The 16,559-nt window shown below is 35.5% G+C and overlaps 1 protein-coding gene across 1 annotated transcript in view; it reads right to left on the minus strand.

The window, feature by feature from the left end:
- LOC103180447 (adhesion G protein-coupled receptor A3) overlaps nucleotides 1-16,559 on the minus strand; it is a 152,536-nt gene that overhangs the window by 77,383 nt on the left and 58,594 nt on the right. Inside the window, exons 4-6 of the mRNA XM_007896329.2 lie at nucleotides 6,694-6,765; nucleotides 3,718-3,789; nucleotides 3,283-3,354 (exon numbers count right to left, since the gene is read on the minus strand). Coding sequence (XP_007894520.2) covers nucleotides 3,283-3,354; nucleotides 3,718-3,789; nucleotides 6,694-6,765 — 216 coding nt within the window. The remainder of the gene's footprint in view (nucleotides 1-3,282; nucleotides 3,355-3,717; nucleotides 3,790-6,693; nucleotides 6,766-16,559) is intronic.

Raw genomic sequence — 16,559 nt, forward strand, 5'->3', positions numbered from 1 at the left:
GACGCCGTCCGGCGTGGAGGGCGCTAAATAAATCCAAGTTGTTGTTGACCCTCTCAGGATCCCTCATTTGAGAGGGTTGGGGTGGTGTGCTCTTTTGTTTTGTAAATTTTAAGATCTACATGACAATGCTTTTTTCTTTTTGGTTTAAAATTACTTTTTGAGATTTGATCTGGCTCGGAGTGTCAATTCATGCTGCATGTTTGTGTTCCTTAAAGCGTTCCTTAAATAGGTTAACGAATGATTTAAGGAATACGAGGGATTATAACCCCATAAATTCATTAGTATATAAAATCTAACCTACATATACACATTATACTCTATTTTAGAAATACACCCATCATTGGCCCAGCCACAAACTATAGCAATTTCAAATTTTGACTCTTGGAAGTAGAATGGAATACTCTGATGGGGAAAATAATGAAATATAGGCAGCTTGAGCTTCTTCAAATCGCGTTAACAAAACAGAAGATTGTCTGAAACTTTATGGAATGTGCCACAAGGCATGCTTTATAGTACAGAAGATATCAGTGAGACATGAAGTAATATTTTGAGGAGGAGTGAATCTACATTGGTCATATTTTATTTTTCAGAATCAAGATTGCCTATTTCTGAAGTCTCTGATCTATGATTATGCTATTCAACTACTGCACATGTTTAATGGAAGATTTCTACATTCTGCCTTATGCTCAATAAGTCTTTGCTTCTCAAATTCCTCTTCTAGCTATTCAGCAGGTAAATTTATTTTACAGCCAAGATGTTACCCATCTGCTTATATTGTTGAAGAAACAAAATGTCACTTCCATCAGTAGAGTACTGTGGAACAAAAATACATGTTAAATTAATCTGTTTGAACTTGTCATCAAATGCTCTTCAGATGTATTCCAGGACATTTTAATACAACTTTAATTAATGTTAATTAAAATATGTTTTTAACAGAACAATTAATAACAACCCCTATTATTGTCTTATTTTACATTTGTCCAAAAACTGCCTTTCATAGTGTTGACGTTTCATGTGTCCTGTGCAAATAAGCAGTTAAACATTTTTTCCACATTCTTTAGCCAAATCACATATTCCAAATGCATTCCAAATCCTGTTGAATGCTATCAATTTGCCTTAGCCTGGTAATCTAGCTTCATATGTTGTTCGAACAAGATTGATATTATCAAATAAGTGTTCTCCATGTCATTTAATAATACTCCAAATACAGCAGAAATGTCTTGAGATTTCATCCAACCATGTGAATGTAGCATTATCCATTTATCTTGTTCTTCTACTACTGAGATACTTCTTTAATCTACCTGTTTTGCCATTAGTCTGGGTGCCTTTTTCATCTTAGAAAGACTCAGATATAGAACCTTATCAATTGCCTTCAGTAAATCCAATTGCATAGAGTGGATAACCTTCATTTTATAATTTAGCTATGTATTTCTCTATTCGCAAGGCAAAATCTCTAGCTATTAAAATCCTGCTAACTTCCCAAATACAGGTTATTGTTGATTCTTTTTACCCAGATTGGCAACTTCAGACATGGTTCTTGGTTACAATTTTGGGTAATATAGATTCTGTGTTACTTATACCCTCTCGAGCGGAATCTAAAAGTGGAGGAGCAAAATGCACATCAATGCTATTTATAAATGTGTGTTCAAAGGCACCAATCAATTGTTTCAGTACATAACATACTAACATTTAGCTTCTCACTTATTTGTTTTATTGGATACCTGAACAACTTAAAATGTTTTATGAGGCCTTACACCTTCAAAATGCTGCAAAGGATTGTATTGTTGCTTGTCTGAGAGTGTTTGTTTTTATTATACTTTTATATGTTTTTTAATTACATTTAAATAGCTTTGTAAAAATGATAGCACCAGATTTTACAGTGCAGAATTACATAGATTAATATTTTGATTTGAATGAAACTTTACCATTTATATTTTCTAAAAGTATTAATTTGTAACAATTTCTAACTGAGCACCTTTATGGGGTGGAACACATTCTTCGTGTAACATTATACTGTTTACAACATAAAGAGTTCTGTTTAAGTAAAATGAACTGGGCTCGAAACATTTTTTTACCCTTCTGCACAGGTGCAAATGTTATTTACAGCAGCTTTTTTAAAAAAAATCAGGTTTTTGGACCCATTCCTATGACTCAGGAATTTAGAAAGCTATTCTGGAACCTGTACTGGGGCTTGGAGGAACACTGGTTCAAAGTGCTCTGGATGGCAGTATCCAAATAGGTACTATGAAATCTGCGGAAAAATTTAGGGAGACACAAGTCTAACACAAAATAACGAGGGATCTTATGGGAACGAGAAAGTAAATCCAGAACAATGCTTTTAGATATGCTGAGGCAGTGGAATTACAAGCATTTTTCCATAACTATTGCTGCACAACTTATTTTAACATAGATTCCTGTCTCAAGAGCAGGAATATTATTTTTTTCAAAACAAGCTATGTCTGGTAACTTTGCAAGATTGCTCATGTATTGAGATGGTCTCCACCTGCAGATATTTCTCTCTCATGCATTGAAAAATTAAATCAAAATGGTGTTTACCTCATTTGAATATAATTAACATGCTGATTTATCATCTATTTGCACCTAACCAGAAAATTACTATTTTGCATTTGGATGCATATGAGAAGTGCTAGCTATGCTGGGTGCACATGGCATTATTATGTCAGGTGGAAAATGTCACTCACTGAACCTAATTTTTTAAATGCATTTCATCAGGATTCCTCTTCTCCTTACACTGAGTGCAATTTGTACATGAGTTGATTAAAATAACCTTGAGTAGCTGAAGGACATTTTATCGCTGTTGGAAAGTACTATTTTTAAATGTTTCGCTAGGTTTCTTTGTTCCTTTTATATGGAAAAGGATGGTAAATAAAGAATTGAATATAATTCATTGGTATAGAGTGGTCTTTTCAGTCAGGTTGGTGCCAAGATAGAAATAAAAGCAAATCAGATTCTAATCTTGTGTGCAGTATTAGGTCAGGCAAAAAAACAAGTTTTTTTTTGTTCAAATAACCTCAGATTACTTTGATGCTTTGAATGTTCAACTGGATGACCTGAACTGTAAACAATTATGTATTTAAATGCCACATTACTTAGTATTTCCTTGTGAGATACACTCGGCATTTGAATATCAACCTTGTTTGAGAACTTGTTGGAGTGTTTCTTTTAATAATGATCTCAAATACCACATAGAAGAAATTGAATTCATTTGAATAGTATTGAACTCTAATAACTGAAAGTTCCTAATCACAATGGTTTACTCACAAGGCTTTCAGTGTTACAAGTTCAGCAAACAGCCCGAAAGGAAGGGTTGAAAAGATGTTTCCTGACAAATTCCTATAAAATAAGAAAGCATTTATGAACATTACCAACAGCAATGTAGAATGGGTTGAGGACAAATTAGTTTGTAAAATTAGTAACCATCAATGTGTTACTCAGTGGTTAGAGCACTCGCTTTGCAAGCGAAAGACCTGAGTTCAATTCCAGGACTTGATGTCTGACAGACATTCTTCAGGACAGGAGTCATCCCAGAGTCGAGGGCAGAAGCAGAGAGATCGAGTTGGGATATACAGAGCATATCAAATTCCCTTTATTTGATATGCTCTCTGTACTAGCAACTCCAGTCATGAATCATTGCTAATTAAACACTATTATCTGCTTAATTAAGTCACTAATAGTAAGCAAATGTTTTGTACTTACAATTTAGAGAGGCGTGAAAGACCTGCAAACATCTGAGGACTGAGACATCCAATCCTATTGTTCGACAGATCCCTACAGACACAACATAACATAATTAGTTGAGAAATATTGTTCAACATCTCCCCAAATGCTGAGGAATTCCATCTCTAGTTTGTTTCTCAGTTGGGTTGCTACAATTGACCATCTCAACATTTCTGGACTAGAATAGAGAGAAAAAAATGGCAATATTTGACTGCTAGCCTGTAGACCTTGTTAGAATGTGTGTGCAGGTCGATCCTGGGTGAGCAGAGGATGTCCAAGCTCAGTCTGCTAACATTTGGGTCCACACTCCCATGTGAGGAATGGCCCATTTGACAAAGGTACCAGAATATTGCTGCCATCCATGGAACCAAAATACCTCTGCATCTCAGTGTATTCAGGAGAAAAGGATCAAAAAAGAAAAAATGGTGAGAAAATAAGTCATTTCTAAATTTGAAGGCTCTCTCATTTTTGAGCTTTGTGTCTCTGCATCCTACATAAATGTTTTGCCATAAATTAGTTGGTTATGTTTTTTGCAACATTACAGACTAGAGTGATTTTTCATCAAGCATTTGGATGGTTCATCCACTAATATTATGGAATAATAGTTACAAACATGAAACATATCCAAGACAATCATAAATCAATACTACACTGCAAAATTCCCTTGACATTAATTCCTCCATGCACAATTCTAATAATGATCCTTGCATTTGATATAGGACCTTATGTCTTTGAAACATCTCAAAGTGCTTCACAGAATATACTGTAAAGTGAATTGACTGTATATTTTGTGGGCAAAACACGGCAGCCAATTTCTCAAGACATAGCAACTGTCTGAATTGAATTTACCCTAAATTCAATTCATGCTAGAGATGGATTGATACAGGAAAATATGATTGTAAGATTACTGCAACTTGGGACATCTTCCCGACGTGAATGGCGCAATACAAATGTCATTTGTTGCTGTTGCAACTCTGAATTAAAATGATCTAATACACAAGATCCTTCAGAGGATAATAATGAGATACTTGTTGGAATGTGGGAAGCAGTAAGGTACAATCCATTGTTTTGTACAGATCATATGTTCTTTGTATCAGCAAGTAAAATCAGAATACAGGCATTTTCGTTTCTTTAGATAGAGATTTCCATTGTGCTATGGACCTGGGTGTATTCACAATGTATAATGGCAACAATCCCGAATACAGTAGGACTGCCTCTGTTGTTTAGGACGTTATTATGATTCTTCCTCTTAATTGGAAAAAAAACTCCCCAACAAAGCACTAACTCAGCTATGAATCGTTATTGCTAATGCTTGCTTGAAATCTTCTGCAGTCATCTCTACAGATGGCATTAAGCCATTCTTTGGTTGACCCATCAGGAATGATGCTTCAGTGATACAGAATTACATTCCCAACAAGTTTTCTCTTCACTGGAAACAACCCAGATGCATCTCATAAAATCAGCTCAAGGAAAGCTCCTAGAGTAAGTACGTTCCCAATTGTTCAGACCACCAGGCAGTGCCACCATTCATTTTTAAATCAAGCTACACAATGTAGGAATTGGTGCTGAATCATTTTTTGCCAGTAGCTGTTACCAAGATGATGAAAATACTTCCTGATGTTTATTTTGAAATTGTCTTTTCCAACCCGAAACCTGTGCTTTCCTGGTTGGTCTACTGCTTTGGTGTATCTGGAAGTATTGTTCTGGGTTTAATTTCTTAATCCCATTTAAAAATCCTATATACATCTGTAAATTTCCCTCTGAGATGTCTCTTTTCAAGGCATAATAGCTCTAGCTTGCCTATTCATTTCTATGGCCCCTAATGCATCCATGTAAGTTCAAATTAACTAAGGTGTGACAAAACGTAATTAAATATTAAAGATTGATGAATTTTGGAAGCTTTGTAAACATTTTTATTTGGTCAGAACATTTTTGAAAAGTTTCCCAAATTCATCGATCTTTAATATTAAAAAAAGATACTAGCAATACTGCATGAAGGTGTGTGGACCCAACCAGTAAATACTACATGTGGTTTGTCCTTAGTATTTTTGTATGTAACAAGAGGCCATAACCTAATACACAGTGGCTCTTCAACTAAGGTTAAAAATGTTTCAATTCTGTTTCCATTCATAGTCATTAAGAATTAAACAGTTGCAGGGATCCCATACAGTATGTTCTTCACACAACCTTCTGACGTCTTCTCAAATTGCAACCAGTAAAGGTCGGACACATCTGTAATTTATATAAAATAACAGTAAAAAATGATTTCTCTCCAAACACTACATGCATTTGTAAGATTTTCATCATCTCTTTGCTGGCCTGAGGACTGCTGAAGAAGGTTCCCTATAAGAAGATTTGACTCTTGAAATGTGTCCAAGCAATGCATTCTAAAGCTCTTAAATCCTCAATCCTTCAAATTCATTTCACTCTTAATAGAACAGACTTACTAGCTTTTTTTTGAAAGGAAATATTAGCTTCCAAGACGTGAAACTAAAGGTACACAATATACACTTCAGCAAAGGTCTACAGTTAACAGCACTAAGGAACTTTAATGAAAGCAGGATTCTGTGAATATTTCAACAATGCTGATTATTGACTTTCTTACGATTATATTAACAAAACTACAACGTTTTACTTGCTCTGAAAAACTTGATCAGCATAATGAAAGAAGGTACGTGTTTTCTATAAATCCTTAATCCTTTTATACAAATGATAAATATTTGATTTGCCTGTTTCATCTAAAACATTCAAATCATTTCCATGCACTAATATTAAACAACCTACTGTATTTGCAGTAAATATTGTCAAAACATTGAATGCATTAATTGATCCTTAGGAGAGTAATGACATAATATCGATTGCCAGCAACTCTTTTATGCTACGTCTCTACCTAACTAGACAAGGTATGAACTAATTTGACAGAGTAGAGGCAAATCAAATAGAATGAATACTTACAGACGCCTCAGTTCTGAAAGCCCATAGAAAGCCCCAGGCTCAATTCTGCTAATCAAGTTATTCTTCAAATCCCTAGAGAAACACAAGGAGAATGAAGAATTAATTATAGGTTGATGAGCTGTTTTCTTAAAGTAATGAGTGAAATATGGTGGTTTAATTTAAATGCAGCCTGTTTGTTTTCACAGCAATAGTGAGGAATTTGTTTCACGCCTCCCTTGCTGTTCAGAGAGGTCAAATAAAACCAAGTATTAGTGGGTAGCTTGAAAATCTGCTAAACCCTTTGGCTGAACACTTGACAGTAAATAACGTGTATAGTGGCAGTTCTATTTAGAATTAATGCTTCTACTTGACATTCAGCTTTGGAACTGCTAAAATATGCCCAAAGCTAAGGCTTTATTATTACCTGGTATTTAAACAATACCATCACCAGATTACCGAGCTTCAGTTATGTAATCACCACTTAGATTGCCATAGAATATTTATGCAGTTATCACAAGTTTACCAGAAATTGGAAATAAATTGAACACCCAAAGTTGCTAGTTATGTGATTAACACCCATCCCCACTTCATAATATGAGGAGAGACAAAGTTTTGTATATTTGTCTGGAAACAAGTCATATGTCAAATTATTAAATTATGCCCCAATTTTATTTTACCTCAAGATAACTGCATCACTGACATCAAGCAACTTGTGACTTTATACAAAACCTTTTTGAAAAATCCTTCAATAACACTCCCGTTTTAATGCATTTCTCAGCAGCATGGCCACACCAAGTTGAATTCTCGATAACACCTTTTCACTTAAAAAAACAGAGTATATTTTATATGAAGTAAAATAATGTAGTGCTGAAGTTTTGCTGATATTCATAAGCCATAAGAGTTATTCAATTGCAGTTTATTATATCACTACATACACTTCACTGGAATTACAGGCTTATAATTCCATCTGCAGTATAAATTATTCTGTATGATACAGATACAGGCATTTGAGTAGTTTGGGTTCCATATTAATTTTTTAAAACGTTTTGCCAATTGATTAACTTTTTGAAATGTTGAACTGAAATGAGATATGAATATCTGGTTATGGGAGTGGGTGAAAGAAGCCACATAAAATAATGACCCTTCCCTCTTAGGAATTGTATTAACCAGAGTTCAAATTTGTATGTCATTGGTATCACCTGTACAGATGCTCCTGAGTAAAGTGGAGTATCTATTTATCTACCTAGAACTCTCTCAACAGGAATATGTACCAAGCAGTGTTAGAAGACTTTGGATATATATGGATTTCATACTGTTAAATATGGTTAGATTTACAGTCACGTCTGAAGCACTTTCCATCCATTCCCTTACCTATTTGCAGTTTTTGTTTCTATTTGTACCCATGTTTTCAGGATCTTATAACAATTCTAGCTCAGCATCTAGAATTTTCACACCTATAGCACTAAAATGATGACCAAGGTCAACAATCCAACTAAAATTTAATTTAAATTGTAGAATTAGCCTGTGTTTATCTGTAACTGTATACTCTGTTTATTTTGTAAAGACTTGATCCTTAACAGCTTTCTAAAGAAAAGGTTTCCACAGCATCAAAATAAGTTTGAACTTAAGTGATTTTTCTTTCCTACATATAGGGTGACCAAAAAGTCTTGAAGCCACCCTAATAGCTTAAAAAACATATATAATAATAATAAAAATAATCCTTGCATTTGATATAGCGCTTTTCACGTCGGGAGGACGTCCCAAATTGCTTCACAGAACACATTGTAAAGTGAATTGACTGTATATTTGTGGGCGAACGCGGCAGCCAATTGCGCACAGCAATGTCCCACAAATAGATTGAAAATGACCAATTTATTATTGTTTTTGGTTTTTGGAGGGATTATTATTAGGCTCTGTGTGGAGTAAGGAAACTTGCCCAAGGTTTTGCCCTGACCTGCCTGGAATTGAACTCAGGTCTCTCGCTTGCAAAAGCGAGTGCTCTAACCACTGAGCTACAGGACTCCACAAAGGTAGTGCTTTAAAACCACTCTGGTTGCACCACGCACCAATTTCTCAGACTGTGGGTATATCTTCAAAACGTATTAGAAATTGTAATGGTATCACAACATTTTGGTCCCCATGTATAAAGAGAGTTCTTAATCACTTAATTATTTCTTATTTTAAGAAATATAGGATCATATATATGATCACAAAATAGCTTGTGTTTTCTTATCCAAGCATGCATTTTATCTGCAGTAGTTTACATTTCCCTACCTATGAGAATTTTGACTTGTTTGCTTAAAGTCTTTGGTAAACGTGAAGACCTTTGTCACTAATCTATACTCACGTTATGCTCTTCACACCAGTTTTCTCATGATTTGAGGGGTTAATTTTCACTGACATATGCATCATCCAATACAGTATTTGTCATTTCCAGATGTTTAGAGGTGCACAAAGAATGTTGGAAGATGCAGCAATGCTACTATCAATGTCTATGTAGGCTTGACGTTTGTAAGGACAGGTTATTAGGATTCTAGCATTAAAGATTTGCGTGCTCAGTAGTTTAATTGGAAAATAAATTGGGAGTGGATGGATTGGGGACATAGATCTGAACAACATATTTTTGGGCAATCTGTTTCAACTAAGTGAAATACATGGTAAAAGCAGAGTTTCTGGCACCTTCCTTTTTCTTAGGCATCGCTTAACTGAAAGCAAAAAAAGAAGAACTTTAGCAGATTTCCTTTTCAATTCAGTTTTACAATTGGCGAATGAAAATAACAATGTCTGTATCTCAAATCGCTAGGGTTTCAAGTTTGCTAGGCTGTATTGCAGGTCATTGACACATAGAGGAAAAGTATAGCATTCTTCAGATGGGTCTGTCTGGGTTTCATTTATTTTGATTGATTCTTACATTGTGTCCTGATTTGTTTTAACAGTTCTGAGTAGTACGTGTCTGGTGCTGTTCTGGACTCAGTTCCATGTCCTTGAAACATGTGCCGTGAACTTTCCTGGGGAATTTCATTTTTTTCTATTAAACCAGATGTGTTTTTTCGTTGGTTTTGTTTACTAATCTAAACTCAAGTGGTCTTCAAAGTGAGGGATGCCAGTGCTATAAAATAGAATGTATTCCCACTCTTTTTGTTCAATAGCACTGGTTAGATCCAGTAAACCACCCTCTGTCTGAACACATGGACTTGACCCTGACTACAGATAAGTTGCCCCAACTCTACCAATATAACATTTCCATTTCCACAACTTTCATGCTTCTTCTCTCAGTGAGATTGACAATTAATGCCAAATGTGGGCATTTTGTGCACCAGACAGATGCTCTCTAGACTTGTGATGGCTGTCAGAGATGATGTACTTTCGCCCTATATACGTCTGCCCTAGATTGAAACCCAAATCTCATTTGTGAAAGGGCATTGTTCTATTGCTGGATATAATAAACTTCTTGTCAACCATTGATAGTTTTGCTTTTGGAGAAAATAATTATTAGTTCTGCCCAATAATCTAATGTTAAATTGTACCTTTGAAACTCTTCAAAAGTAGCATCATTGTGACTAATACTCCATCAATCCCTTGCACAGAATTGAGCAGTTGTATTATTTGGATCTAATTTGTGATACTGATTTCAGATTTTACTTCCAATTAACCCAATTTGCAGCCAAAGGAAGCTCCTGTTGCCTAGCACAAAATTGGCATTTGAACAGACTTTAGGAGAGCCAGCCTCAAACATATTTGGTTTCCCGCAGGCTTTGCTATCTACAAATCAAATTTATGAATATCGTAAGTATGAACATATTAAGGCAACAATTTCTAGGCTATTACTGTAATCATGTTGCCTCTTTCCTTCCAAAATGGGAATTAAAGGCCACTTTAACATGCAACAATGTGCAATATTATAACAGTGTAATAAGCACCCTGTTTAAATATCTACAATTATAGTATTTTGATTGCTACACTCTCCTACTCAGAAGCTTTTACTATGGCACTTTCTCCACTTGTTAACAAAGTTTGTTTTGTGGTTTCGGAGTTTGTGACAGTGGAACACTATCCCATTTAAAGAGTTACACTTTTAAAGTTATTCACAAATCCACTCATTGCCAGATGTTCAAATCGTGCTACTAAACCTTTCAAAAATCCAACTTCTAACATGTTTTTTAATCACTAGTATAGTCTATTCCTTTTCCTTCCTACAGTATGGTTTGAGTAATATGGCACAAGCAATTTAACTCATAAAAATTCTAAACAGCTGTTTTAGCAATGAGCCAAGGTTCTGTCAAATGTGAACCGCACTACTATAGACCTGCATACTGAAGCCATATAGGACAAAATGTACCACAGAAATGAAAAGCAAGGACAAACTCTTAGAATGAAACTATAAAATATTACAAACTTACCTGCTTCACAATTCAGTTTTGTAGTCCAGAACATGTGTATTTCTGAATAACGTTCTGAAATGTTGCATTATTTTAAATATAGTAATGTCCCTTTAAATAATATGTTACATTTCATTGAGCACACATAAGTAATCAGATCTAGAGTTTCACACAGTCTGGAGAAAATGTTCTCAAATCCAACTAACTGGGTTTGTCTGCATAAAAGAAGCAATTGTTCATTTTCTATTCAGTATTCATACTTTGGTTGCTTACACAGATGGTCTGGGAATTAATGGTTACTTGCAATCCTCCTAATAAAGCACAATGAAGTTCATGTGAAAGAAAAAGAATTGAATTGTTACAATTGACAGATTTTACTGTCACTTTAAGCACATCTTTGCCGAACTGCTCAAGACTACTACTGGTCTCATGTCAAGAAGCTAGTGTAGTTCAGAGCTGTATAAAGTGATAAGTATTCCACTGGTCAGATGTCAAAACTAATTTGCATTTTGAACATCGAAATTTGCTTCCCTTATACTTCAGTCTGGGAAATCTTTCACTGAAGCACCTGCCTCTGTCTATTGGACAATTGTACTGTTCTTATAATGATGAGAAAAACAGGGCTAGTAGGTCATAGGCCACTGATCTGTCTGCCACAACTTGGTCTATAATCAGGCAGAAAAAAATTCCTATGCTACCTCAAATAAAGTATTGTGCCTTGTTGGCTCCAGAATTGATATTTTTTTGTTGCAAATAAATATACTTTTTACAACTTTTCACACTTCAAGGAATACTGCCATTTTAAACTAAACTACCACTATCTGATACAGAAGCCACGCATAAATGAAATGAACAGTGCAATAATATATTTACTCCCCATAATACAATTTACAGATTGACATGTACAACATTTTTTTTTAAATGTTGGACATTCTTAGCTGATTCTAATTTGACATGCATCTGTCCATAAACAAATTCAAGACTCCATGCATGTTTGTAATTCTCTCTGGCCATCCATAATGCATATTTAATGTGCATGAAAAAACATGAAAATAATGTTTTTTTTCATCCATATTAAACACAAGTTAAGAGAACTTTTTGGCTTATACATAGATAGAATTATCTTTCTGGAACAATTAAAAAATGACAGGATTAGTTGTACTATATATTAGCCGCTTGTCACATTCTAAATTTTAATGAATAACATGAAAAATAATACTGCAGATATACTGTAGATACAGTCAGTTTGATTGAGAAGTGTATTGAGGTGTGGATTGACGACCCATGTTTGTCCCTCAGTTTGAGCCCTAGATATTCCCAAGAATAGACCCACATAGCATAGTTGAAATCAAGCATTATATGCTCTTGGTTGAATACTGTGTATTTTTGCACATGAATACGGCCGCCAATAGTGCGTCTCCTGAATTACGCAATTGTACAAATGTAATGAAAATTATAATTTGATGCCAACGACAATTGCAAAAGAACATTTTTATTAAAGCTCAGAGAATGCTGGGAATGGTGGTTTATAATGACTTATCACAATCTTCAGTGATTTCAATGCTTGAATGCAAAGCTTACTGTTTTATTACTGAGTAAATTGCCATCGTGCTTACCAGGATTAACGTTTTTTTAAGAGCATGTGTTAAGTTGTTATCTATTGTTGAAGACTTCTATTCAGAACCATAAAATAAAACTTGTCCCTCCCATATTCAATCAGAAAGGAACTGTATGAAGAGACTATTGGGCCAATTTGAGTTGCACAACATCTCATGATTTGTGCACTCTGTATCAACATCACCATCACAACATACATTTAGAGCCTAATATCACTAAATTGTCTTCCTGTTGTTAAACCATGCTCAGCAAAATCAGTTTTCCGATACAGTATTTCTATTCTTTCCTTCCTTGTGCTAAAATAAGATTATAATGAAGGAGGGTAATTGAAGGTCACCAATGTATTGTTCTCAAGATCTCATGACAGCATCCTGTATAAAGGGAGGAGCGTTTAATGAAGGATTTTCAGATTAAATGAGAAATTACAGAACAAACATGGCAGCTAACCTTGTGCATTGTATATTTATTGTTCTTTGTCAGCACTGCCTTCCCAGGTTCCCCACTAGTGCTGTTGTTGGCAAGCTTTCAAAGATGCAAGTCTATACTTTCACAATAGGGCTGATGTAAGGTAGGTTGCTCAGAAGCTGTGAAATGTTCTGTAATCTAAGTCCTAGGGAGGTGAGGTAGAAAATGAATTGCTGTGGTTTATTTAAAAATCCTTATCAAGTGTATGAAGTTAATGTTGCACTGTATGTTTTACCACTGCAACATTCGTGTTTAGTTCAGGGTCTTGGTATGTTAACTGATGTTTTTTTAAAAAAACCAGCAATCAGTGATCCTGGATTACTTTGAACAATTTGGTACACAAAGGGTTAATTACTGTTTATTTAATGCCATGAATTACCATACATGAATTTAAAAAAATAGAATTCTTACAGCTGTGGTAACAGTGTATGAACCATGCATAGCAATTGCCAAGGGAGTCCTTATGGAGGTATGTGATGATTCAGCATGTGATGATATGAGTTCTCTGTGACTTGAAACTTAGAGTTATCTCCAGTACAATTGACTCCTAAAACTAATTACTGATTACTCAAATATGCCTTTTTCAATTGCTTAGTCCATCAGTGGCTGAAGTTGTTACTGTGCGGGTTCAAGAGAAGGCAGCAGGAAACAGCCCATTGAAGTTAATTCTTTTGTAAATGTTGAATCAATTCTTACAAGCTAAAAAGGCATAAAATCATTTAGAAACAGTTAAAGGAGTTGTGAGTCAACACATAGATCTGATTTGAACTCGAATAAAAATCTGAAAATTGTTTGCAGGGAGGAGTTTGGACCGAGATTTTGAGAAACATTAGCAAGGTTGTGGAACAAAAGTTAATCATTGTTTATTCTACAGCGATTGAAACACCATTTTCTGACCAAAGACAACTGACAGATGAAAACCTTTCTCAAAATCTGATGCTGAATTCTCCTGAAAATGTAATTCCAAAGATCCTGCAAAGATAAATATCTGCGATTTTCTATTGGATCTACTATAAAACATTTTGTTTATGAAATAGGATTTTTTTTCAACTCTAACATTTCTTACCAAAGTGTCAACATTGTTAAAGCTCAGGTTCTCAATGGAAGTTCAATGATCAGATTTGTGAATGTATTGCTGGCATTCAAACAACTCTTTTTGTCACAATCCAGAGCTGGTAGGGGGAAAAAAAGTAATGAAAGTCCACCTCTGCACACACAATCAGTCAGAAAGAAATCAGCAGACTGCAAGTGTCTCACTTCACAGGAATCCAGAGTATCACTGAGCTGACAGGATGAGGTCCTCACATGATGGCAATTTGTTTATAGGATAGAATATTTGTCTCCCAATTTCCTGATTACAATGACTTCATTTTTGAGTTTAGGCAGGACAGGCTAAAAATATAAATCAGTTCCCATTTTGTTTGATAGAGAAATCTCCTAGCCTGGGGCAAGGGCTACAGCTGGACAAACTCAAAGCACGAAAGAACATAAAAGGTTCCACTCCTATGCTTCATTGCAACACTCATTACATTTCAGGGATATGGCCTGGAGTGAATTTAGAGCTTGGACTGTTTTCTGGTCATGACTTATCTAACCAGGAGGGTGCAGGGAATTGGGTCAGAGATTAAAATACATCATGGATGAAACCAGCTAACCAGTGTCGGGCCCAACATTCAGATCCCATCTTAAATATGGACTACATAAGCCAATTTCTATTTCTAAATTCTACATGTGAATTAGTGGTTTTGACCCAAAATATACATGCGAGTTCAATGACATCATGTTCAAAAATGTAAAATACAATTTGTGACTAGATATCCTAACTGGCCAAATGCCACAAAATCTTGGCCACTTGCACAGATTTAATGGAAAACAGAGCTTTGAACTCTTGTCAAGCCAACAGCCTGTCTGAAATATATCTAAGCTTCTCAAAGTCACACATGCATGAAATCATAACAAGCCAAGCCAATTGTGACCAGGATTCAGCTACAACTTATATACAAATGGAGTTCTGTGTTGAAGAGGAGGCTGGGTAGCTGCTGTTCAAAACTGTTTATGTAACAAATATGCTACATGTCTAGCCAGACTCTCTCTAAAAATAAAAAAGCAGGATGTATCAGCAAGGAGAGGAATTATAAAGACCAGGGGCTTGATTCTAATCCTGCTATCGATGCACAGTGTAAGTTGTTTTAGGCATGGAAACTGGGTATTTTATGTCCATTCCTTACAGACTATCTGTGATCATGAAAATTACCATATCCTAATGAATTAAATCCTATGCGTGCTTAATTGGATTCAGTGGTCTGCTCTTTGTGCTTTGGTCTTGCTCCTTTGTTTGCCAAAAAACTTAAGTCTGTGAAGCTGCTTTGGGTTTATGGTCCACAAAACTACTTTTGCAGGTCACAATTTCCATTATTTTGCCATCAGCTCTATAACAATGTTGTAATGACATCCAAGTACCAATGGTATACAAGGGGCATTAGCATTAGTGAGCTGCATCACACAATTCCACGTCCTTCATGTCAGATGGACTGTGCTGGTTTGGTTTCTTCCAAATCGTGCATATCCGTCTTTGTTTTACAGACTTAAAAATCTACTTGACGAGAGTACATCACTGCAAGGTAAGGGGGGGAGTTGTACTTGTGTCAGTAAGAATTTAGAGTAGTTTGATGCACATCATATGATAGCAATGCAATCTCGGTCTGAAATGCTGTACATACTCCATATGTTATATAGAAGCTTGTTATATATTGTTACCGTACTTGTGGTACAGCAACCAAATTTAAATGCCATTTAATTGCTTTATTCAAGGAAGTCTAAATTTACACTGCTACTTGCATCCATTTAGCAAGAGAATGCCATCAGTGTATAACAAGGGGAATAATTACATGAAATGAAATTCTCAGTGATGGAATACATTTTATGCTAAAATAAATGTTGCCCTCTACTTTGTAAGGATGTGAAATTTGAGCATAAACTGAAACCGTGTCTATCGAGCAATCTGCACTGAAATCTTTAGTGGACAACAAATAGGTAAGAAGATCCAGGACTGGGATCAGCACCTTGGGACGTCCTCCCAATGTGAAAGGCGCTATATAATGTAATTTTGTTGTTGTTGGGATCCTCTGTACACCAACAGGGCTAAAAAAGAGTGGCTACTGGTGGTATTAGACAGGTTGCTGAATAGAGCTGGTTTATTATGGAAAATCAGGAATGTTCCAGCATGGTTGCTGAGAGCAGGTGGTTGCTGAACTGTTGACCACTATTATTTTCCTCCACCTCTCCTTTCAGCTCCCGTCAGTACCTCCTTACCTCAGGTGCTGACAGCATCATTATTTGTGGACGACACGCTATACTTCACTGAGTCAGTACAGAATCTTAATGTTTTTTTGAACCCTCAACTCTCTTTTAAACCCCACATCGGTG

This window comes from Callorhinchus milii, unplaced genomic scaffold (assembly GCF_018977255.1).
Source record: "Callorhinchus milii isolate IMCB2004 unplaced genomic scaffold, IMCB_Cmil_1.0 Scaffold7, whole genome shotgun sequence".
NCBI classification, from domain to species: domain Eukaryota; kingdom Metazoa; phylum Chordata; class Chondrichthyes; order Chimaeriformes; family Callorhinchidae; genus Callorhinchus; species Callorhinchus milii.